General features: G+C 48.5%; 1 protein-coding gene across 2 annotated transcripts in view; it reads right to left on the bottom strand.

Moving 5' to 3' along the window:
- Positions 1–23,233, bottom strand: part of RNF216 (ring finger protein 216) — an 883,004-nt gene that overhangs the window by 475,064 nt on the left and 384,707 nt on the right. For both annotated transcript variants that reach the window (XM_085629139.1, XM_085629141.1), the window contains one exon: positions 16,352–16,402. In XM_085629139.1, the coding sequence (XP_085485265.1) occupies positions 16,352–16,402 (51 nt within the window). The remainder of the gene's footprint in view (positions 1–16,351; positions 16,403–23,233) is intronic.

Here is a 23,233-nt window from a genome sequence, read left to right as displayed (position 1 = left end):
GCATTGAAATTGCCACAAACAGTGACGGCAAAGTTCAGTCCAAACAGTTTTCACTGCTCCTGCAGCCTACAATGGCAGTCTGCTGTCAGTAGTTTACTTGGGTCATTCAGGGTGGCACCACCAGTGCTTCAGGGCCTGGTGACCCTTTATACTTAGAACACTGGTACCATACACTAGGGACTTGTAAGAAGGGTGAAGTCTTTTGCCGATTGGGGTTACCAATTCACATAGATCACTTTCAGGGAGATAGCACTGGCACTAGTGCCTGGGCAGATGCTCCAGTGCACTTTCAGAGTCATAACCATCAGCATTGGGGCAAAAAGTGTGTGGAGGGGTGACTATACAAAAACAGCTCTTTCCTACATGATCCATTCCGCATGGTTGGCATTTGATTACCGCATCGCACTGCATGCCGACGATGTCTTCCTATTCCTCTCCAAACACGAGGAGACTAGCCCACGCTACCCTTGTCTCCTTCAGCTCTATGCAGAGGCCTCCAGTCTACAGGTTAATCATGCAAAGTTCTGTTTCATCCCTCCCGAGAATGTGTCAAGTGGCAGACCACCATACCAGTGCTGCATTTGACCTTCTGATACCTGGGCATCCACGCTACAATCCAACCGGAGCGGACACGAAATATTAATAAGCTGAAAGGTGAATACAGACCTGAAACTGTGGCAAACCCTCCCCGCTCAACGTTATTGGGAGGATTGCTCTCTAAAAAATGATACTAAACTCTTTTTATATCTTTTTCAAAATTTCCTGCGGTTTATACACAGACAGTGGCTCCTATCTATGGCACAAGCCCAGGCCGCGACTGGCTCTTGCGAGCTGTCAACGGGCACCATATGATGGCGGTTTGGGCATGGTTAATTTACGCCTCTCCTACTTAGCAACTGAGGTCATGGTTGTAACTGACTGGCTTAATAAGGGAAGGTCAGACCGAGCTTATAGGGTGGAACTGACCTTGCTGATGTTTGAGGTCGTACTGGGAATGCTTTACGGCACCAGAATACCAGACATGACCCGAATGATCTTTCTTAGCTGGCGTGCCACATTACGACACTCTGGTTGGAACTCCAAACTCACACAACAAACTTCATTATGGAGGGGAGGTGGTCATGCAAAACAGCTGGCCAGGAGAGATTTACTCAGCGAATATTTTTTAGATTTCTTCCTATCTCTTGTATTGTCCAGACAAAATGTAAGAACTCTCCTCTAATTTAATGTATGTAAAGATGTATACGCTGGGGAGTAGAATTCTGAAAGAAAGTAGGTAAATTAATAGTTTAGTTTATGTGGAATCCAAGATCACCTTGGGGAGAAACTTTGAGTGCATGTGTAAAACTACTTTGTTCTAATGCAACATAGTGAGTTTTTGGGAGCACAATGCCGGAATCTCACCATGCCTCCGTGCAGATGTTATACCTATAAGGAAAGCAGCTTTTCCTGAAAAACACTGCAGGGAGCTTCATGAATTGGCTCAAAAGGAGGGCCGTTGAGCAGTGAGTCAATAACTATGAATTCCCAAGGGTGAGACAGTCTGCTCATCAGGTAAAGAGCTTTAATAGCCCTCACGGACGTCCTTAACAACTGTGATTTATTAAAATAAAAAAAGGTTTGTGAAGGACATTTCCCAGAGACAATAATAGCTGTCAAATGAACTTTAATTGACAGGAATTGTAAGCCTGAACTAGCCAAATAAAGAGAATATGGCAACAGTGCTTCATCTTGATAGGTCAGCAGATAAGTTATTTTTCGTGCGCAAGCTACAAAATCTCCTTCATTCAAAGAAGTACAATGCTCTTGTGGATAGTAGCTTGCTTTCTTTTAGAATGCAATTACACTAATTCAGGAGAATAAAGTGACCATATTGCCTGAGTGTAGAAGACAGGCAGCCAATATAAAAGATGGTAGGTTGGGATAGAGAATCTGGCTCCCGAACTTCTGAAGGAGATTGTCTGCATTCCATCTTCCTGTATGGACATTCGGACAGTTGAACGAGGTCTGAACTAGTGGTGTAGAAGCCACTTCGATGCCATCAGAATAGTCATAGCCCTTGAGTAGTTTAGCTTGATGATAACTGCTGGTAACAGTGGCAATAGGAAAAAAGTAGAGAAAAGTAACAGACCAGTTTATCCACAGGGCCTTCCTTTTTGGCCCTGGTTGGTAGAATCTGAAAGCACTTGCAATGAGATCTAATTGACAGAAACCCCTGTTGCAGAAGATGTAGTGTAACATGGAATAGTTTAGAAATCTAGTGAGCTTCTCCTGAAGTTATCTGCTCATGGAATCTCCTTGAGATTTTTGGATTCCTGGCAGATGAATAGTTGTGATATTCCGGTTTCTGGCTATTAATCACTTCCAGATGGCTTGAACTTCCTGAGGCAGCACTCTGGATCTCATTCCCCATTGCTTGTTCAGATAATGTATGGCTGTTGTGCTGTCTGTCTGAAGAAACAGGGAGTCAGTCTTGAAATCAGGAAGAAAAGCTTTTGGTCGATGTGCCCAGCCATTAGTTCCAGGAGATTGATATGAAGCAAAATTTCCTTTGAAGACTAAGGCCCCTGAATTTGCAACTGGCTCATATGAGTAGACCAACAGGTGGGAGAGGCATTAGTCACAATTGTCCAAGTCGGTAAGACCCGACAAAGGCATTCCACAGAGAAACTTCTGAGGATGACTTCACTACAGAAGGGACTCAGCTGCGTAAGGAAAATGGCCTCATGTGGGGATGGGTGTTCAGTACCAGGAAAATGCAGGATGCCACTAAGCCAAGAAGAGATGAGATCTGCTTTGCATGCCAGACGGTTCATTTTCATAAGATTGCAACACTTCAGATGGCTAGATAATAGGCTCTCTTAAAGGCAATGCACTTTTGCTTTCGGATATCTAGTACTGCTCCCAGATAGCATAAGGACTGTACTCTGGTAGATGTTGATTATGCACGATTGCCGTGCAATCCCACCTGTTTGAGACTAGAAAATGTGGGCTGAAAATGCAGATGAGCTTGCTGGATGTTGAAGGTTTAATCACCCTGTCACCCAGATGCGGATAGATGAAGATCTTCTGCCTCCTGAGATGAACTGCAACTAAAGCCATGCTCCTTAAGAAAGTTCTTGGAGTAGAGTTTAGGTCGAATTTGAGAACCTTCTATTGGTAATGTTCATTCCTCACCAGAAATCACAAGAATTTCAATGCTTTTTCCACAATGTGTATGTGCAAGAATACTTCCAAAAGATCAATGGAGCATAGCCATTCTGCCTGATAAAGCTGTGAGATAATTGCATGGAGTGGTAGTATCCTGAACTTCTCTCTATGTATCCATTTGTTTGCAAGTTTTAGATCAGAATGGGTCTGAACTCTCATTTTTGGGTCCTTTCTTCTTCACCTGAAAGTAGCAGCAATAAATTCTCAATCGTTTTTGGAGTGGAGGAACATTCTACACAGTCTAAATCTGTAAAAGAACGCTGACCTCCTGTTTTTCCAGATTATGTTGTAAATACTTTTGAAGTTATCACCAGTGGAGGGCAAATGAATTGGAGACAAACCTATTTTGTGCACAATTCAGAACCCATTTGTGATCTTTTTTCACTGCACTCCAGAAAATTGAAATGCTTCCCTCTGCTGGAGTGGATGACAGAAGAGGGGGAGTGAGGAGTCACTCTTTAGTTTCAATGGATGGTATGCCGGAGGCTGTTGATGGCTGGTGACCTTCATTTCCCCTGAGTGGAAGCCTTTGATGGTGATTATGCAGCCTTTGATGCTGTTGTTGCCCTGGAGGCCACATAGAGGTTTGAATCCTCCAATGGTAACAGCAACATTTTTGTGCCATGGATTGGTATTTCTTCAGCTCCTTTCTCTTTCCCAAGCTACTAGCTTTAAGGTTTCAATTACAGTCATCATTCGGTCTATTTCCTCATCCGCATGCCATTCGAACAAGTGCCAAACCAAGAAAGGCAGGTTGAGGATTCTTTACTGAGTTTGCCAATGGAGACCAGTGGGCCTCAGCCTAGAGGATCACCTTAGCGCTAGTCCATAACAATAACCACTTACTGCAAGGTATGATGTCTACAACAGCATTAATGATTTGATTAGCCTCAATCATGGCCTCATTAAGATTGTCAAAAAAGTTCTGTAGGAAAGTTATTGGCAAAAGCTTGTTTGAAATCCCATAGAGACCTATCATACTTCCTCAAGAGAGCTGTGGCACTAGCCATTTTCCAGGTACTGTATCCACCAGAAAAAGCATTACCGAAGGTAAGTAACTTGTTCTTCTGATGGATACATTTGCCTGTTGATTCCTCACCTTTTGAATAGAATCCCAAAGCCGTACCTCTCCCGGAGGAGGGTGTCCACCTGACTAGACCAAAAAATCTTGCATAACAGAACGTGCAAAATGGCCATCCCTCCTAAACTCCAAATCCAAGCAGTAATGCTACGCAAAGGTATGGAGGGAGGCCCAAGTTGCTGCCTTACAAATAACAACAGGAACACCTCTAGCCAAAGCAGAAGAAGATGACTTGGCTCTGGTAGAATGAGCTCCGATACCTTCAGGTGGGTCCTTCTTGGCTAGAGCGTAGCAGATCTCGATACACAAGATAATCCATCTGGAAAGAGTTTGCTTGTGTACAGCTCTTCCTTTCATCCGACCAATGTAGCCCACGAATAGCTGACCATCCAGCCTGAATTCCCTGGTCCTGTCCAGGTAAAAACTGACCGCCCTCTTTGGGACCAAGCGATGAAGTCTCTCCTCCTCCTTGGAAGGGTGAGGGGGAGGATAGAAGGTAGGTAAGGTAATGGACTGTCCCAAATGGAAAGAAGTAACCACCTTAGGAAGAAAAGCAGCCCTGGTCCTAAGAACCATCTTTTCTGCATGAATGGTCAAGAATGGAGGTTTAGAAACTAAGAGCCTGAAGCTCACTTACCCCTCCTGGCCGAGGTGATGGCGATCAAGAAAACCGTTTTAAAAGAGAGAAGCCTCATAGGACAACTATGAAGAGGCTCAAATGGAGAACCCATTAGAAAAGTAAGAACAAGATTTAAATGCCACTGAGGCATAATGAAAGGAGTGGGAGGAAACATATTTGTAAGTCCCTTAATGAACCTCATAACTACAGGAGATTTGAACAAAGACAGCTGATCCGGCAAACAAAAGCCGACAAATAACCTTTAACTGTAGCCACAGCACAACCCTGCTGGGCCAAGGAAAGAGAAACTCAGCACGTCAGACAAACAAGATCTAAAGGATCAATGGCCCTCTCTCCACATCACTTTACAAATTTGGACTACCTGGAGGAATACACAGATTTGGTTGAGTGCCTTCTGGATGATAAAATGACATCCACCACATCCGGTGGGAGAGAGAAGAAACTCCGGTTGCCCTGTTCAATCTCCTGGCATGAAGGTGCAGGCTCTGGAGGTGGGGGTGTAGAACCTGTCCCAGCGATTGCGAGAGGAGGTCTGCCCTGAAAGGGAGACGGAGCGGAGGGTGCAATGAGAGGTGAAGTAGATCTGTGTACCACACCCTTCTTGGCTAATCCAGAGCGATCAATATAACTTGGGCCCTGTCTTGGCGAATCTTCCTCAGAACTCGAGGAATCGAGGGCATGGGAGGAAACACGTAAAGGAGTCGAGAGCTCCAATCCAATTGAAACACGTCCCCCAGCGCTCCCTGCCACGGATACTGGAGACTGTGGAACAACGGACAGTGCGCGTTCGTGAGTGGCAAACAGGTTCAACTGAGGAGATGCCCACATCGCGAAGATGTGATGGACCACCTCCGGAAGAAGCTACCACAGTGATCGGCCGAATAACGCCGACTGAGACTGGACGCACGAACATTCAACACACCGGCTAGATGATTTGGAAACCCACAAATCTGATGTCCCTGAGCTCAGGACCAGAGTCGCAGAGCCTCTCGTCAGAAGCGATAAGACCCTACAGCTCCCTGTTTGTTGACGTACCACATCGTGGTAGTGTTGACTGATCGCAAAGGGAAGGAAGGAAAGCCTTTAGTGCCAAACGTATCGCCGCAATTCCAGAAAGTTGATGTGAAGTGACCTTACCTCTGGAGACCGAAGACCTTTGACCTCCAGATCCCCCAGATGAGCACCCCACCCTAGAGTGGAGGCATCCGTGATCACTGTGGCCACCGGCGCAGGAGGCTGAAAGGGCTTTCCTTGAGACAGGTTGCTCCGCACACCCCATCAAGTCAGCTCCGCTGAAACGTCTCTGGAGATTCTAACCTCCTCTCTGAGATCTCCGTTGTGTTAATACAACTGCCTGCAGAAGCACCAATGGAGTGCCCTCATGTGCCAGCGCACATGAATGACCAACAGTATGCAGAAAGAGAACAGACCGAGCAGGTGTAGAACCTTCAGGACTGGAACCGCTCCATCATGAAACAAAGGAATCATCTCCTGAATGTCGAGAATCCTCTGCGCAGGCGGGAATGCCCGACATACAGTAGTGTCCAGTATTGCCCCTATGAACAGGCTGTGCTGAGAAGGCACAAGGTGAGATTTGGGTACATTTATCAAGAAACCCAAGTTGAACAACAGTTGCATTGTTGCTTGCTAATGGCGCAACACCAACTCAAGACTTGACTTTCAACAGCCAGTCATCCAGATAGGGGAAAACAGTAACCCCTGACCTTCTGAGATGTGCCGCTACCACCGCTATCACCTTCGTGAAGACTCGAGGTGCGGAAGTCAGACCGAACGGGAGGACCGGAAACTAGTAGTGTTGCGGCCCTACCATGAACCAGAGATACTTCCAATGTGATTTCAGGATGGGAAGATGAAAATACGCATCCTGCAAGTCGATGGACACCATCCAGTCTTCCCGTTGCAGAGCGAGAAGAACCTGAGACAAGGTCAGCATTTTTAACTTTTCCTGCCTGAGGTAAAGATTCAAAATCCTGAGGTCCAGGATCGGCCTCAACCGACCGTCCTTTTTGGATATCAGGAAATACCGTGAGTAGCACCCCTGACTCCTTTCCTGCTCTGGAACCAACTCTATCGCACCTTTCTGAAGCAATGCAAGAACCTCCTGCTGCAAAAGTAGCAAGTGGTCCTCTTAACACCAATCCTGGCGAGAAGGGTAAGGAGGAGGAAACTCTAGAAAAGGGAGGGTGTACCCATTCTCTACAAGATTCAAAACCCAACGGTCTGAAGTAATTGATTTCCAATCTTGTAGAAAATGGGACACCCGACCCCCTACAGGACCAACGTGCTCTAAGGTGGGGGATCTAGAGCTGTTTTCCTGTGGCACCAAAGGTGGGGGGAGGAGAAGAGGCAGAGGACTTCTGCCGAGCAGCTCCTTGAAGACGGCCTCTATTTTTACCCCTGTACGACTTGTACAAAGGGTTCTGCTGCTGACAATGCTGAGGTTGCTGGCGGCCACGAAAGGAAGCCGCCCTTCCAAATCCTCGATACCGCTTGTAGCCGTACCCTCTAGACAGTTTAAAGGCCCTGAGCTATTGCAGTCTCTCAGAGCCAGCCTTTGTGCCAAACAGCCTCGTACCATCAAAGGGCAAATCCAACAGAGTTGCTTGAACATCCGGAGAAAATCCAGACGATCTTAGCCAAGCTTGTCTCCTTGTTGCAAAAGAAGATCCTATTACTCGGGCCACTGAGTCTGCAGTATCCAAACCCGACTGGATAACTTGATGGGCAGCCGCCTGAGAGTCTGAAAGAGCTTCGAGAAAATTAACCTGATCGTCCTCAGGTAGTTTGGGGGCTGTTTAACAGAGTCCATAAGGGCATGTATTTATCTTCCAAGTAAGCATGTAGAGTTCGTAGATTTCAATGCCATACTTGCAGAGGAAAAGACCTTCTTAGCTGCCTGCTCCATCTTTTTAGAATTCCTATCCCTGAGATGGTAGGGAAGGAACCAGATGACTGTTTGGAGCAAGAAGCTTGGACCCCCAAGCTTTCAGGTGATGGCGAGTAGACAGAAAAGCCAGATCCCCAGGAGCTGGCCTGTACCTTCACGCATAGACCTGGAAACAGCTGGAGCAGTCAAGGGCCTTTGCCAAACTTCTGAAATAGGTTCGGTCAAAGCCTCATTGAAGGGCAGAAGAGGCTCACTTACTGAAGATGTATTGAGTACCTCAGTTAAAATATTAGATTTAATTTCAGTTGAAGACAACTGCAGGTCTAGCAACTCAACAGCATTCATTACGACTACATGGTAAGGAGCAACATCCTAAGAGATCCCAGCCTTTGGTGAGGAGAGTTCCCATTCTAGGGAAGTATCCAACCCACTGGCCTTTTGTAGGCCCAAAAATTTGTCAACAGAGTCGACAATCTCTCCCTCCTCCTGCTCTTGCCTATATTCTTCCTCTTCCAGCAGTCTCTGTGCATTCCTCCTGGAGCGCTGCTTCAGGATCGGCTTCGGCGGCGCCAGACGCGGCGCCGAAGGAGGACCTTCAGGCTCAAGCATCGGCGCCGATCAGTCCTAGGGGGCGCCCACTCGATAACAGATGGAGTTCGAGGATTTGGAGAGGAAGATCTCTGAGCCAGAAAATGCCAAGTCGGAGCCGTCGGCACAAAAAGGCGCATGGGCGTATTGATGGGGAACACCCAAATTAAAGGCCAATGGCCCCACGGGGCCCGAAGGTGCACAGGTAGGATGGGAGGCCCTGGCGAACATGCCAAACCGCATTAAAAAAATCCGTAGGGCTTGTTCCAGGGCCCAGAAAAGGAGGATAATAATCTGTACCTTCCTGAACAGGATCCAGCTGAGGCCGAACTGGAGGCTGCAGAGCCCGTGGAGACGGCGCCAGCACAGGCGAAGCCATATGAACAGGAGAAGACTCCCTGGGTGTCGGAGACCTCCTGGGCATCGCAGTACCTTTAGGAATCAAAGAGCCCCTCGACGCCAGCGACATTGGAGCCAGTGAGTGGATCGGAGTCGGCTGCGGAGAAGAAGGTGGTGATGGAGACACAAAGTCTTTTCCCCGACGCCGCTGAGCTGGTGAAGGTGACCTCGAAGTCTTGCCCTTCGAAGAGCTACGTCGAGAACTATGCCTCTTCTTCGACTTCTTGTGCTTCCTGGATTTTGAAGTGTACGAAGTCAATGACTTTGAACGTTTTCGACCCCTCTTCTTCTTTGCTTTAGCCATGAAGAGTTTTGCCTCACGTTCTTTTAAAGCCTTAGGATTAATTTTCCTGCAGCACAAACACCCTTCGACGTCGTGGTCGGAAAACAAACACCAAAGGCAATCATCGTGGGGATCAGTCATTGACATATGACTGGCACACTCCCTGCAGGGCTTGAATCCAGACTTCTTAGAAGTAGCCATTTCTCAAAATACTCGGAGAAACAAAGTAATCACTAAGAAAATGGAGTCCCTAGAAAAAAACGTTACGCGCCTTCGGTGCGGAAAAAAGGGAACTGACGTCAGCACGCCGACTAGGTCTTCTTATGGCTCCTATGACATCATACAGAGTCACGAGCGGAGCCGTGCTATTATGACGTCCTCGGTGTAGGAGAGTAGGGTCTGCTTTCTATGTTCACCCCCACTTTTTGCTTTTGCTTCACTGGTTTTCAACTTCGATGTGGCTGTGGGCCTGCCAATCAGACCCACAGCCCAGCTGTTCTCTTTCTAAATTCATACTATGTACTTTAGGTGCATAACCCAATTGGTAAGGATCACCTTATTGGCCCCTGTATAGTGTACCTTAGGTACCCAGGGCATAGGTGTACCCTAGGCCTACCAGGGGCTGCAGCATGTATTATGCCACCCCTGGCTGGCCTTCCATTATGACACAACTGGCTGATCACTCAGCTGGGGCAAGGTCGTGTAATCACCCCTTGCTTAGGTGTAGTATTCCTATACCTACCTTATATATAGACAAATGTGTACCTAGCAGCCACTCCTATGGCAAGCCTTAACAATCCTGGAGGCAGAGTGTGTGGTAACATGTGGGATGGTGCTCTAGCATGAGCTGAGCCTGTCTGCAGCTTTCGGAACCATGTCCTTATAGCTGTTCTATGATATAGCCTACCATATACTCTTAAAGTACCTTATAATCTTAAACGGTTATGGTAACTATGGTTTGGCTTTATCAAAACATGTCGTGTAAGGTGTCTAACACTTTGGAATAATACCCCCATACCATTTCTGGCAATGAGGATATTAGTCCTCCCTTCTAGAGGGAGAAGACATGTTGAAACCTACTTACCCGGTTAAAATTAACCAGAGCCTCAGCATCACAAAATGGATGCTGCTGCCACAGACACAAGTCTGACCTCCTGCTGCTGGGAGTCCTTCCAGCGAGGGAGGCTTGGACAATAGGTTTCCTGCCTTGGGAGGTGCGAGCACCACCCCAGACAGGACTTTGTGTATTGGGGCAGGGAGGGATGAAAGAAACTAGACACTGCCTGGGGCACACAAGGTGTCCCATGCATAGTCCACTTCAAACCGACGTTGGGGCACTCCAGCCCCAGCTCTGGCGCGAAACTGGACAAAGGAAAGGGGGTGTAACTCTCCCCTTCCTGGTCCTACCCATAGGAGGGACCTTGCAGGTAGCCCAGCCCACTAGCCCAGTATATCAGTAGGTAGCTGAGCCCTGCAGAAATTAGATTATCCTGAATCTGCAACTTGAACAGAAACTCTGGACCTTCGACATTTGACCTCAGGAAGAAAACTGAAGAATCTCCCTTGTGGCCAAGGAGTGACCACCCTGGGCAACCAGGCACCATCCAGCAACCGCTGCTTGCTTTGCGACTGATCCTACGAGGGACGACTGCACTGACTGACCAGCGCCGAGACTTCCAGACACCTCTGAACCAGATCCACCTCTACAGCGAAGCTGAGACCCGTGGAGGCGACGAGAGACGTGGGACCGGCGACTTGGAATAAGTGGCTAGTAACTGACTAGCGCAACTTCTGAGGCTTCCTCGAGGCTGTGCTTGGGGAATTGAGAAGCCCCCATCCCGAGCACCATCTGCAAAGAAGATCAGCTCTACACACTTCACGTGTTCTGCGTGGGGCCCTTCTGCACCTGAGTTGCTCGACGTGTTGTCCGGTTGCTGGCCCGTTGGCTAGTGACCTCTGCGACGACGAACCTTTGATTTCACCTTGCTGGTCCGGCTCCTCCAGACTGGCACTCGCTCCTCTGTGAAAGAGAAGCACCCCAGACCTTCCTGGTCTGCACCAGAAGCAAGTCCTCCATTCTGCGTGGGTTCCGCTTGCCAAGGCTTGTTGGGTCCTAACTCGACATAGACGCCGCCGACAGCAAGAGCCTTCGTGGGACAGCTCGACACCTGGTCCTGGTCGTCCTCGATGTCTCCTGGTACCCGTGGCTGCTGCGACAAGCTTCACCTCTTCACCTGCATCTGCACGACATCGCCTGGTTCCTTCCTGGTTCCTTCCTGGTTCCTTCCCGACTCCTGGCTGGTGACCTAGACTCTGTCCCTTCTGCTTGCAGGTATCCTTCCTTCTTGATTCCATCCTTGGGATCCACCGGACACTCTTCACTGACTGCCTGTCAGCAACTTTCCTTCAGGCATCCATAGGAGTCAACGACGAAACCCGACGCAAGTTCACACCTATGCACCCGCAGCCCGTGGGCTAGGTAACTTGAGTACTCCGGTGCTCACAAGGGTATTGACTATCCTAGGGTCTAGTTTCCTAGTCTCGAACTCCTAGCTATTCCAGAAGTGTCCTAAAACTGTTAATTTCTAATAACTACTATTTCTATCGACTTTTACGCATTACGCGTGAGTGTTTCCACTCTGCACCTGAATCCCGTGGGCCTCCCACTTCCTAACCTTTGATAGTATAGTGTAGCCCCAGCGATTCCCTAGGCCTAGGCCTAGGCCTATCCTGTGTTCGTGACAGTGGTTCTTATACCACTTACTTAGTATATGGTTTGCGTGGCCCCTAGGGCCTAACTGTATTACTTACCTGTGTGACTTAATGTATGCTTAAATAAGACTGTGTTGTACTTACCTCGAATCTCATAAAGAGTGCTGAGGGTTTGACTAGAATAAATACATTCTATTTTTATATACATCTGTTGTGGTGTCCTTTCATTTGGTATTCAAGGGATTACATATGGTATAACAGCTGGCTTCACATGCCATACAGAGCTTAGCCTAAGACTGCTCTTGTCCATGCATCCACTAGGATAGATGGTCTATAAGGTTGACTTTACAACCAATCACCATAAGGGTTGTTTGGACTGATACAAGGTGTACACTAGAATTAGTGACATCATATATCAGGCCAACTTCTCACACTCGTTGACCTGGGAGAGCTAGGAAAAGAATTTGCACAGAATGCAGTTGCAAGGGGTATTCAAAAGGTGAGGAATCCACAGGTAGATGTATCCATTAGAATATAGGATCACTGTTTGATCGTAAGTTAAATTGCCCCTAGAGTAAGTGAAACCACAGGGTTTTGCAAAAGTAGAATTGGTGTAGTTATTAGTGGGGGGCTCGCAGTGCACAATTAATCAAATCACTAAACTCCCTCTTGCAAGATGTTTGAGAGGCAATCGGAAAATCGGCAAAAGAAACTGCGGTCCTCAGACTGCTACTTTTTAGAATCCTTCTAGCTTGCTCAAACTCTATTGCTCGCAGGCACATTATAAAACCATTTTCGCTCTATTTTACAGGCCTCGAAAATCACCAAGTTGGGGAGGTGAGTGGCTATTAGCGGGTATTTGCTATCCACTCTGTCAATACCCATGGGCAGACCGGATGCATACGTTTTGTAGCCGATCTGTAGAAGTGAAATTACTATATTTTTTGACACTAGGTTAAAAGTCAACATCACCTTAACCCCCCAGCTTATCTTGTTGGAGGTACCTAGCGAAATAGTTCCTGGGCCTTCTCAGTTGTTTACATTTGTAGCTATGGCCATGGTCCGTCTGTGCACTGCATCAGCCTGGCCTGATCGCACCCCACTGACCTTTCACAAATGGATTGCACGCTTGCTAGTGATGTATAATCTATTGATATCTCTATTTATGGATAGGCAAGAAGGCTAGGAAGAAGGGGAAATAGGCCCGGGCAACATTTTGAACTGGGTCACTGGCCAACTGGGCGTCAGAGTAATCTGGAAAGATTGGGCCTCATGTCAACTGACTATGAGGAAACCTGTTGGGTGGTATTATCCCCTTATCTTGTTTCTGGTGCTGCTTGGTATTGATTGCTTGAAGTGTTCTGAAACGGGGAAGAACATGGGGAAAACCCGTAAAAAATTATATTATTTTTTATTTGTATTATATTATTTTGTTTGGCATGGTACCCCACTTTTTCCAGGCTGGTGGGGACTGCCTCCCCCTCTTTGAAATAAGGAGTAAAATTTATAGCCATTCCTTTTCTTTGATTTAAATCTCCTTTCATGTCATGTTTTATGTCTAGTACAAGGTGTTTTCTATTGACATAGGACTTGGTCGGATTGATGTTTTACTTTTAGGACTCAACTATTGGTAAAATGGAATACCAGCGCACATAGTATTCCCCCCCCCCCCCCCAAATGTGTTTTTACAGCTGGGTAGGATGGAATTCGAAATAATAATAGGTCATAAAGAGGGTCACACTTACATACTTTACTGTTTGCATTGTATATGGCCAAGAAGTTTACAGGAGGGGGGCGGTAGTCACCAAGGAGAATAATTATTGGTATTTTCTCCTGCACTGTACGCAATTTATGGTTTGATGGTACTGTATATCGTTATACGATTTGAATTCAGGTTTTGGTGTGATGAACTTCAAGTATGCTTCAAGTATGCTTTTTTCTTTAACTGCATTGTTTTTCACTTAAATTATTGGTACTTATCAGTGGTATTCTTCTCATGTGCCTATTTTATGTTAAAATCTGCAATACAAATAAAATCAAATAAAAGTTCCTTTAGTAAGGGTCTCAAACATCACAGGGGTAGAAGTTGTAGTAGCTGAAATAGAGATCTGCAGCTTATTTGCACTTCTAATCATAACCTCCTGAAACATACTAATGTCAGCAGCAACTGAGATTCTGAAAGGATGAGAGGAAATCAATATGGAGAATACTTTCGGATCCTAGATCTAGATGAAGGGCATAAGGAAGGAGAAGAGCCCCCTTCTACTCTCTTACTTGGAGTGTAGCACCTAGACACCTTTGGGAAGTAGAGCGCTTTACAAGTGTTACTTCATTAATTCAAGTATCTCTCGGTGGACGTCTAGAATATTGTCTGAACAAAGTGGATCTTGGAGTGCCTGAAACAGAGGGAATGATGACATACTTCATCCAAATCTATACATGACCTTCACCGTGATCTATACTGTGCTCTTGAATGAGATTGTGATGTTGTGGGCCTCCTTCGCATAACAGTGTCCGGTGTCAACTGAGTTCTTGAAAATGCTAAACCCCTTTGGGTGACAATGGAGGTTGAATGCCTGGAGTTGGAGGTATAAGAGGAGAAGACTCTGCAAGAGTAGTAGTTTGAGATGGAGGAGAAGGTGGTAGAGACAGAAGAAAGGTGTTAGAGAAAGAGAAGATGTTAAAAGAAGGTGTTGTTAAAGTCAGCCGAGGTACTGTGATGGAGAATCCGGTATTTCCAGTACTAGTGTTGCTAGTCCGAAAGGTCAGTAGGGCCTTGAATATTGGGGAGTCTAAGATCGTGGGCAACCTCTGCAACTTCATCTTCCACAGGTATTCTACAGACAACTGTATTGGAACAAAAGATTCAGTGTACATCGACGTCACGGGGTGCCTAGATGTTACAGCCAAACCTCTCCGTTGAATGCCTAGGGTTTTTTGATGCTGAAAGCCTCCTTGACGGTGAACCGTCCTCAATGGCAATACAGGTTGATATTGTACTATGCCTCAATGTCATGATTCTCGATGTCAGCCAGGAATGGCACAATTTTTCATTTTGGTTCTCCTTTTGGATCTCTCACTGAAGGTGACCTCAGAGGTGTTAATAGAAGCACTGGTAGATAGATTGCCTTTTCCTTGCTCCTTTGATCTCTCGGTATATTCTAGGTACTGCAGTCTGCACTGTTCTTGCCTATGAAGGCAAATCTTTTCTCTATCCTTCAGGGTGCACCTAGAAAAGGTCCTGCTATAGTTACACTTGTCAGGAATATGAAAGTCCATTTGGCAACAACTAAGCAGATCATGGGGATCTGTTTTTGCCATTTCTCTGCTACATAAGGGCACTTCACAAAAATAATAAATTTTTTGTTGAAGAAAGAAAAATATTTTCTTGCAAATAATTACATAAAAGTACTCTAAATCATAAAGGACATAGGCTAAAATAGCTTACAGAAGGTTTGGAAAGATTTCCAAGAGAAACAATGCCAAATAAGGCCAAGCTCAGTGCTCCAGGATCCTGTAACCAGGAGATGGAAAAACGAACGCCACTGACAAAGAGCATAATCAGATACTGGAGGGCTGGGAGCTCTTCGAGCCGCAGTGCCAGTTTTCAGGCTTACATGGCTGCAGTCTATATGGCCGCATTGCCTCATTGTTTTCTGCTTCACCTTTAAAAAAATATTCGTAAAAGTTATTTTCCTTGTTACCCAGATCTTTAGTAACATTTATATAATTTTAAATACGGTAAATAAATGGGAGTGGCCAATAAACCCGGTTTTTACAGACTAACTCATTTTTACTTCAAATAGGAATAGACTACCTTTCTAAAGAAAGGCAATAGTAAGTGCTTGTGATTTCAACTGTGACTCCCCAGAAGGACTATATTTAAGCAACCATTCTCTATTTAGAGATTATAATGTGAAATGTGGGTGGGTTGTTTTGGTACATGTCTGTGGGTAAACTGTGTGAATTTGTGTGACCACCTGTGTGTGAAGGGTGCCTGTTTGTCAATATGTTTGTGGTGAGTGCGTGTTTAGGTACATGTAGGTATGTGTGACTGTGTACAACTATTGAGTTTCTGCAAAGTCTGAAACAATTGTGTCACATCAAATGTTGTAGGAACACTTTTCCAATTCTCAGATTCTTAAAGAGTTGTATAGAGACCTCTCAAAACAAGAAAAAAAATAAGTAAATTGAATTGGCCATTCCAGCCTGTTTTTATAGATTGCTAAAGCATTTACTTCAAATAATAAGATAAGTCTTTCTAAAGAAAGTTTAAAATCAACCGCATTGGGAGCAGCTACACATTTAAAGGAAGACCTAGGAGCAAGATTGATTTCGAATGGCATTCTATTAGAATGACAGGGGCATCTATACTTTACTAGTTGCAAGTAAAGTCATCCACAATCACTTAAGGTTTGGAGGAACTTTTCATGTTTTGTCTCTCTGCATACATACATCGGTTGGCCATCGCCAGAATTAATTAGCCAGAGGAGGCCATTTTCAATAAGTCAAGTATGGCCAGAGGCTTACCTTCTGATACTGCTCTTCATTCATTTGAAGGGCGAGAAGAAAATCAGCATGCTGGAGGGAAAAATACAAATTTTAACACTGTATTTATAACATGAGCAAATTAACCATCTCATTAAAAAGCCCTTCCAATCACTTCTGCTTAAACAGCATTTTTCATTATAAATGTAGCATGGAGGATAATGAAAACTATTTTTCATTTCACTGAATTTTCAACTGTGGTAACTCTGTGTCAGTGTGACCAGTGTGAATTATTTACCAAACCACAATCAGGCAACATCAACCCAATTACAGAGAGACAATGGTATGTTCCTCCACCCATGGATAAAAAAAATTAACTTGTGGAAATTTCCATATCCCCAGCCCCCACATTTAAATAAAAAGCAAACACCTTTGGGGAAAGTCACATGTTCGAGAGGACAAACTTCCTTTAGTCCTTGTACAGCACACAATGGCTCATAAAAGTGAAGGAACATGCGCTAAAGGGAACTGTGCAGCAGATGTGGCTGCAAATACAGCACAGAAGCTGTAACCTGATCACAAACTACGATCAATGCAGACTTTTTCATAGCGATCAACAAGTTACTTTTCAATAGATCTCCAATGCCGCTACAGGGCACCGACTGCAAGTGGTACTTTGAGATGTCACAGAGGCATAAACCCCCCTGTCAGCCTGCAGACATCAGTTTCCATCCATATTTAATGTGCCTTTGATGCGAGCGAATAAAACCAACATTTTACATAGAATGGTGCAGTTTTCAATAATATGACAAATACGTAACAGTCCTATTAGCATATACAGCCATGTAACAGGGAAGTTGGTGGGTCAGTGAGGAATCTGCAGAATCTACATAGTATCCACCAGAAAAAGTGTCAGCAAAGGTAGGTAACTTGTTCTTCTGATAGATAAGTCTTCCTACAGATTCCTCAGGTTTTGAATACATTTCGCAAAGCAGTCCAACATCAGGAGACTGGCGCATGACTGATACCAACAAGTCACGGAAAACTGTGAAGTAACCATTCCTCCTCACTTCAAAATTTAAAGGGATGACCAAGAAACCGCTTTGCAAATATCTGCCAATGGTACTCCTCTCAACAGTGCTGATGTAGAGGGCTTTGTCCTGATAGAATGACCTTGAATACTTTCTGGAGGATCCTTGTAAGCCGTGGAATAGCAGATCTTGATGCACGGAATTATTCATCTTAAAAGAGTTAGTTTCTGGAGTGCCTTACCGTTTATCTTTCCAACATATACTGCAACAAGTTGACAATCCAGTCTGAACTCGCGTGTCCCATGCAGGCAGAAGTTGACAGCTCTCTTGTGTGATGGAGTCTTTCCTGCACTTTAGTAGGATGTGGAGGAGGATAGAAGGTGGAAAGAGTAATGGATTTCCAAAAGGGGCAACCACTTTAATCAAGAAGGCAGCTCTGCTTCTCAACACTAGCTTGTACGGGAAGAAGGAGGTGAAAGGAGATTTTACATTTAAGGCTTGTAAAGCGCATATTCCCCTAGCTAAAGTGATAGCAATTAGTAAGACTTTTTTTAATGTCCATAAACATAAAGGACAACTGCACAAAGGTTCAAATGGTGAACACATTGGGTAAGTAAGAACCAAATTGAGATCCCATTGTGGCATAATAAAGGGAGCAAATGGGTGCTTGTTTTCCAGTCCATTGTGGAATCTTAGAACAATAGGAGATTTGAAGAGTGATTTATCAGGGAGGTTTAAGAAGCCAATAAGGCTGACAAATAACTTTTAATAGTAGCAAATGTACAGCCCTGCTGGGCCAGGGAAAAGGCAAAAAGAAGAATGTCAGACAGATGAATCTAAAAGAGGATCTATGGATTTGTTTGCACAGCATTTAACAAAATCGGCCTTCTACAAGAATAGACACTCAAATCTGCCCCTGTGACTGCTAAAGGAGGTCTACCCTGTGTGGGAGCAGAACGGAGGGCACAGGGAGAGGTAAATGAGGCCTGCACACCATACCCTTCATGTCCAGTACTGGGTAATTAGGATTGCTTTGGTCCAGTTGAGGCAAATCTTCCTCAAGATCCGCGGAATCAAGAGTATCGGAGGGAACATGTAGAGAAGCAGAAAGTTCTTCAAGCAAAAAGAGTGGCAAATGCTGCCTGCATCAGATACTGAAGGGCACAGATTTTCGACCAGTCGGCATTCTCCTGAGTGGAAAATAATTCTATCTGCGCAGTCTGCCAAAGCTGGGAGATTTTTTGGGCAACCTCGGATGAAGACGCCACTTGTAATGGCCAGACAGCACCGGCTAAGATTCTCCACTTGGAAGTGGAGGTCTCCAGCCAGGTGATTTTCCAGTATGCAAATCTGATGGTTATGAGCCAAGGACTAGAGTTGTAAACTTTCTCTGAGGAGAAGATGCAACACCCCTCTCCACCTTGCTTGTTTATGTACTACAATTTATATCAGTATCTGGGCTGACTAACCGTGAAGAAAAGGGAAACCTTGAGAGCCAGATGTATCTCCCACATTTCTAACAGATTTATGTGAAATATATGTTCTTATGGCAACAAGAGACCTCTGATCTCCAGTTATCCCAGATGAGCCCCTCACCCTACAGTGGTGGTGTTAGAAGGGCGCTCTCCGGGGAGTCAGGGGGTGTCGGACGGACCACCCCGAGAGCCACCGTTCCGTAGGAAAGTAGCCGAGCGCCGCTGAGAAGCCTCCTGGGTGAGGTCCTTCTCCTATGATCGTACCAGCCAAGCACCCCCACCACCACAAAGGGACACAACAAGGGTATCAATTCTCACAAGTCTTTATCGGTATTAAAAGGCAGGTTTCTGTGGCAATATTTACAGGCGGATCGAGGGATCCCAAAGAGTCTCGGGGTCGTTCAGGGACGGGGTAGCGGGACAGTCTCAGTACCAGCCTGGTACGGGAACACCCTGCGCTCAGCTCTCAATCCTCGAGCTGGGGGTTCCGGGAGCCGGGGCGTCGTCCGCAGGGCTCGGAGGGTTGCCTCGATGAGGTCGAGCCGTCACGAGGTCAGCAGGGCTCGGAGGGTTACTTCTGCGAGGACGAGCCGCGACGAGGTCAGCAGGGCTCCGATGGTTACTTCTGCGAGGTCGAGCCGCGACGAGGTCAGCAGGGCTCCGATGGTTAGCTCAGTGAGGTCGAGCCGCGACGGGTTCATCAGGGCTCCGATGTTCCGTGAGGGTCTTCTTCTCAGCAAGGGGGAGCCGCGACGCAGTCAGCAGGGCTCGAGTTCCAAGTTCCAGGTGATGAGTCTCTCTCCGCAGGGTCAGCCGCGATCCGATCAGCAGGGCTCTCGACTCCAGGATACAACTGCCGTCCTGGTTTTGGGCTGCCCCAGATATAGGTCTGGAGCCCTTTGATGTCCGGACCCTCGCGCCTGGGGAGGTCGGAGGGGCCGGGAGAAGAGCGTCCAGACACCCAGCGGGGGGTGGAGCCAGCGCCCAGGGAGGCCGGAGGGCGATCGCAACCAGGCGGCGCGGGACGGCTGGAGGCTCCATCGAAACTCTCCTCCTTCGGAATCTGTGGAGTGGCCACTCGACCCCCTCCGGTCAGGTCTTGGCGCCTTGAGGTCAGGGCTTCGCGGGGACAGAGGCCGGGGGCGGGTCGCGTCGCGACGGCTGGAGGGTAGCGGGGTACAATCCAGGGGGACCCCGAAGGGTTCGGGTAGCCCCCGTTTAGTCTGGTAGGAGGGTTCGGGACCACGCCACGAGGCCGGGTCCAACAGGCGTCCCCCCCAGCTGAAGGCAGGGAGAGTCACCCATCGTCTTGGGTGTACTCTTCGCCGAGGCGGAAGAAGCGGGACAGGCCGTCGGCGTTGGCGTGGTCGTTGCCGGGCCGATGGTCTACAGTGAAGTCCATCCCCTGCAGAGAGATGGACCATCGCAACAACTTCGGGTTCTCGCCTCTCATCTGCATTAACTACCACAAGGGTCGGTGGTCGGTTTGGACCCGAAAGTGGGTGCCAAAGAGGTAGGGCCGGAGTTTCTTGAGGGCCCACACCACGGCAAAGGCCTCCCGTTCAATGGTGTTCCATCTCTGCTCCCGGGGCAGCAGGCGCTGGCTGATGAAGGCCACCGGCTGGTCAATCCCCTCAGAGTTCACTTGGGACAAGACAGCCCTGACTCCGTACTCCGAGGCATCCGTCTGTACCACGAACTCTTTGCTGTAGTCGGGGGCTTGTAGCATGGGGGCGGTACACATTGCTGTCTTGAGAGTCTCGAAAGCCGCCTGACAGAGGGGCGTCCAGTGCACCTTTTTTGGTTGCTTCTTTGATGTGAGCTCCGTGAGGGGGCCCACAATACTTCCATAGTTCTGAATGAACCGCCTGTAATAGCCCGTGAGTCCCAGGAAGGCCCTCACAGCGGTTTGGGTGGTTGGGGGCTCCCAGGCCACGATGGCGTCGATCTTTGGTTGGAGGGGAGCCACATGGCCGCTCCCCACTTGATGTCCCAGATAGGTTACGGATCCTTGGCCTATCTGACACTTGCTGGCTTTTACGGTGAGTCCGGCCCTTTGGAGGGCGGTCAGGACCTCCCCGAGGTGCCTTAGGTGCTCGACCCAGTGGCTGCTGAACACCGCAATATCGTCCAGGTGGGCGGCGCTGAACGCCTCTAGGCCGGCCAGTACCTTATTCACCAGTCTTTGGAAGGTCGCCGGGGCATTTTTCATGCCGAAGGGCATCACTCGGAAGTGGTAATGGCCATCGGGGGTGGAGAAAGCGGAACGCTCTTGGGCGCCTGGGGTGAGCCCGATCTGCCAGTATCAAGCAGTGAGGTCAAAGGTGCTAAGGTAGCGGGCTGCTCCTAGGTGGTCGATCAATTCATTTGCCCGAGGAATGGGATGGGCATCGGTTTTGGTGACGGCATTCAATCCCCGATAGTCCACACAAAACCGGAGCTCCGGGGTGGTGCCGGGGGCGGCAGCTTTCGGTACCAGGACCACAGGGCTGGCCCAGGGACTGTCGGAGGGTTCGATGACCCCCAGGGCCAACATCTTGGCGACCTCGGCTTGGATGCAGACCCGTACCCGTTCGGGGACCCGGTAGGCTCGGTGTCGCACGGGGGGGCTGTCCCCGGTGTCGACGTCGTGGACGCACCATCGGGTGACTCCGGGAGTGAGGGAGAAGAGAGCAGCGAAGTGATGCAGCAGTCCTTGACAATCTTGGCGCTGCTCTGGTGTCAGGGTGGCGGAGAGGATGACTCCCTCTACGGAGCCGTCCTTTTCTGAGGTTTTCAGGAGGTCGGGCAGGGGCTCTGAGTCGTCTTCGGCCCCATCGTCTGTAGCCATCAGCAGGCTAAGTTCCGTTCGGGCAAAGTGGGGTTTGAGCCTGTTGGCGTGAAGGACACGGAGGGGGTTCCTGGGGGACTCCAGGTCGACCAGGTAGGTGACGGGGCTCTTCTTCTCGACCACCTTGAAGGGCCCGGTCCACTTGTCTTGGAGGGCACAGGGGTCGACGGGCGACATGACCCAGACCTGCTGTCCTGGCTCGAACTCTATGGAGGAGGCGTTCTGGTCATACCAGCGTTTCATCTCCTCCTGGCTGGCCTCGAGGTTGGCTTCGGCCAGTTCCCTGAATTTCCGGGTTTGGTTTCGCAGGGTCAGGAGGTACCGGTAGACGTCGGGGGGGAGCATCTTGGACGGTGGTCTCCCAGCCTTCTTTGACCAGGCTGAGGGGGCCTCGGACAGGGTGTCCGTACAAGAGTTCGAAGGGGCTGAACCCCAGAGACTTTTGCGGGACCTCCCGATAGGCAAACAGGAGGCAGGGCAGCAGGACGTCCCATTTGCGTCTCAGGGGCTCCTCCAGGCCTTTGAGCATTCCCTTCAATGTCTGATTAAATCGTTCGACTAGTCCGTTCCCCTGGGGGTGGTAAACTTGTAGGTGACCCCGCATTGTTGCCACAGGGACCTCATATACTTGGAGATAAAGTTTGTGCCCCGGTCGCTCACAACCTCCCGGGGGAAACCTACTCTGGAGAAGATTCCCATCAAGGCCCGGCCCACCACGGGGGCCGTCACTGTTCGGAGAGGGATGGCCTCGGGGTATCGGGTGGTATGATCGACCAGGACGAGGATGAAGCGATGTCCTTGGGAGGTTCGGGGGTCCAGGGGCCCCACGATGTCGATCCCCACTCACTCGAACGGGGTGTTTACTATTGGAAAGGGCTGGAGAGGGGCTTTGACTCTTCCCCCACTCTTCCCGCTGGCTTGGCAGGTCGGGCAGGTTCGGCAAGGATTGTCCCGTCCTTCCGCATTCTGGGGCCATTAGAAGTGAGTCACCAGGCGGCTGTATGTTTGGTCTTGTCCCAGGTGCCCGGCGAGGGGCACATCATGCGCCAGATTGAGGAGGAAGTCCCGGAATCGGAGGGGGACCACCAGCACTCGGCTGGCCCCCAATTCTGCGGTCTTCTGCTCGCTGTAGAGGAGGTCATTGTCCCAATAGACCCAGTGGGACCCCATCTGATCTCCGGCGGCCTGGGCGGCTGCTTGCTGTCGGGTCCCTTCGAGGGAGGGGCAGGTCTTCTGTTCTTGGCGGAACTGCTCCCTTGTGGGGCCACCTTCTTGGCGCCATTGGGCGAGTTTGGGCCGGTCGCCGAGCGCGGCAACCTCGTCCGGGGCGAGTTCTGGCGGCCCGGACTCGGCTTCTTCTTCTTCGAAGGAGGGAGGTGGTGGCTCGGGCCACTCTGGCTCTTCGGGGGGGAGCAGCTACGCTCGGTCGGATGGCCCGGGCGGTCGTAGACCGGGTGGTTGTGCAGGCCCACTCGAGCAGTCCCAGCATCCCCAGATGCTCGCGGCGCTCAACGTGGGCCCAGGGGGAACTTTCCAGGTCGTTCCCAAGGAGGCAGTCTATGGGGGCGTCGTCGCGGACGGTCACCTT

The sequence above is a fragment of the Triturus cristatus genome, chromosome 10 (genome assembly GCF_964204655.1).
Source record: "Triturus cristatus chromosome 10, aTriCri1.1, whole genome shotgun sequence".
NCBI lineage: Eukaryota > Metazoa > Chordata > Amphibia > Caudata > Salamandridae > Triturus > Triturus cristatus.
This window is presented reverse-complemented; position numbering and strand designations above follow the sequence as displayed.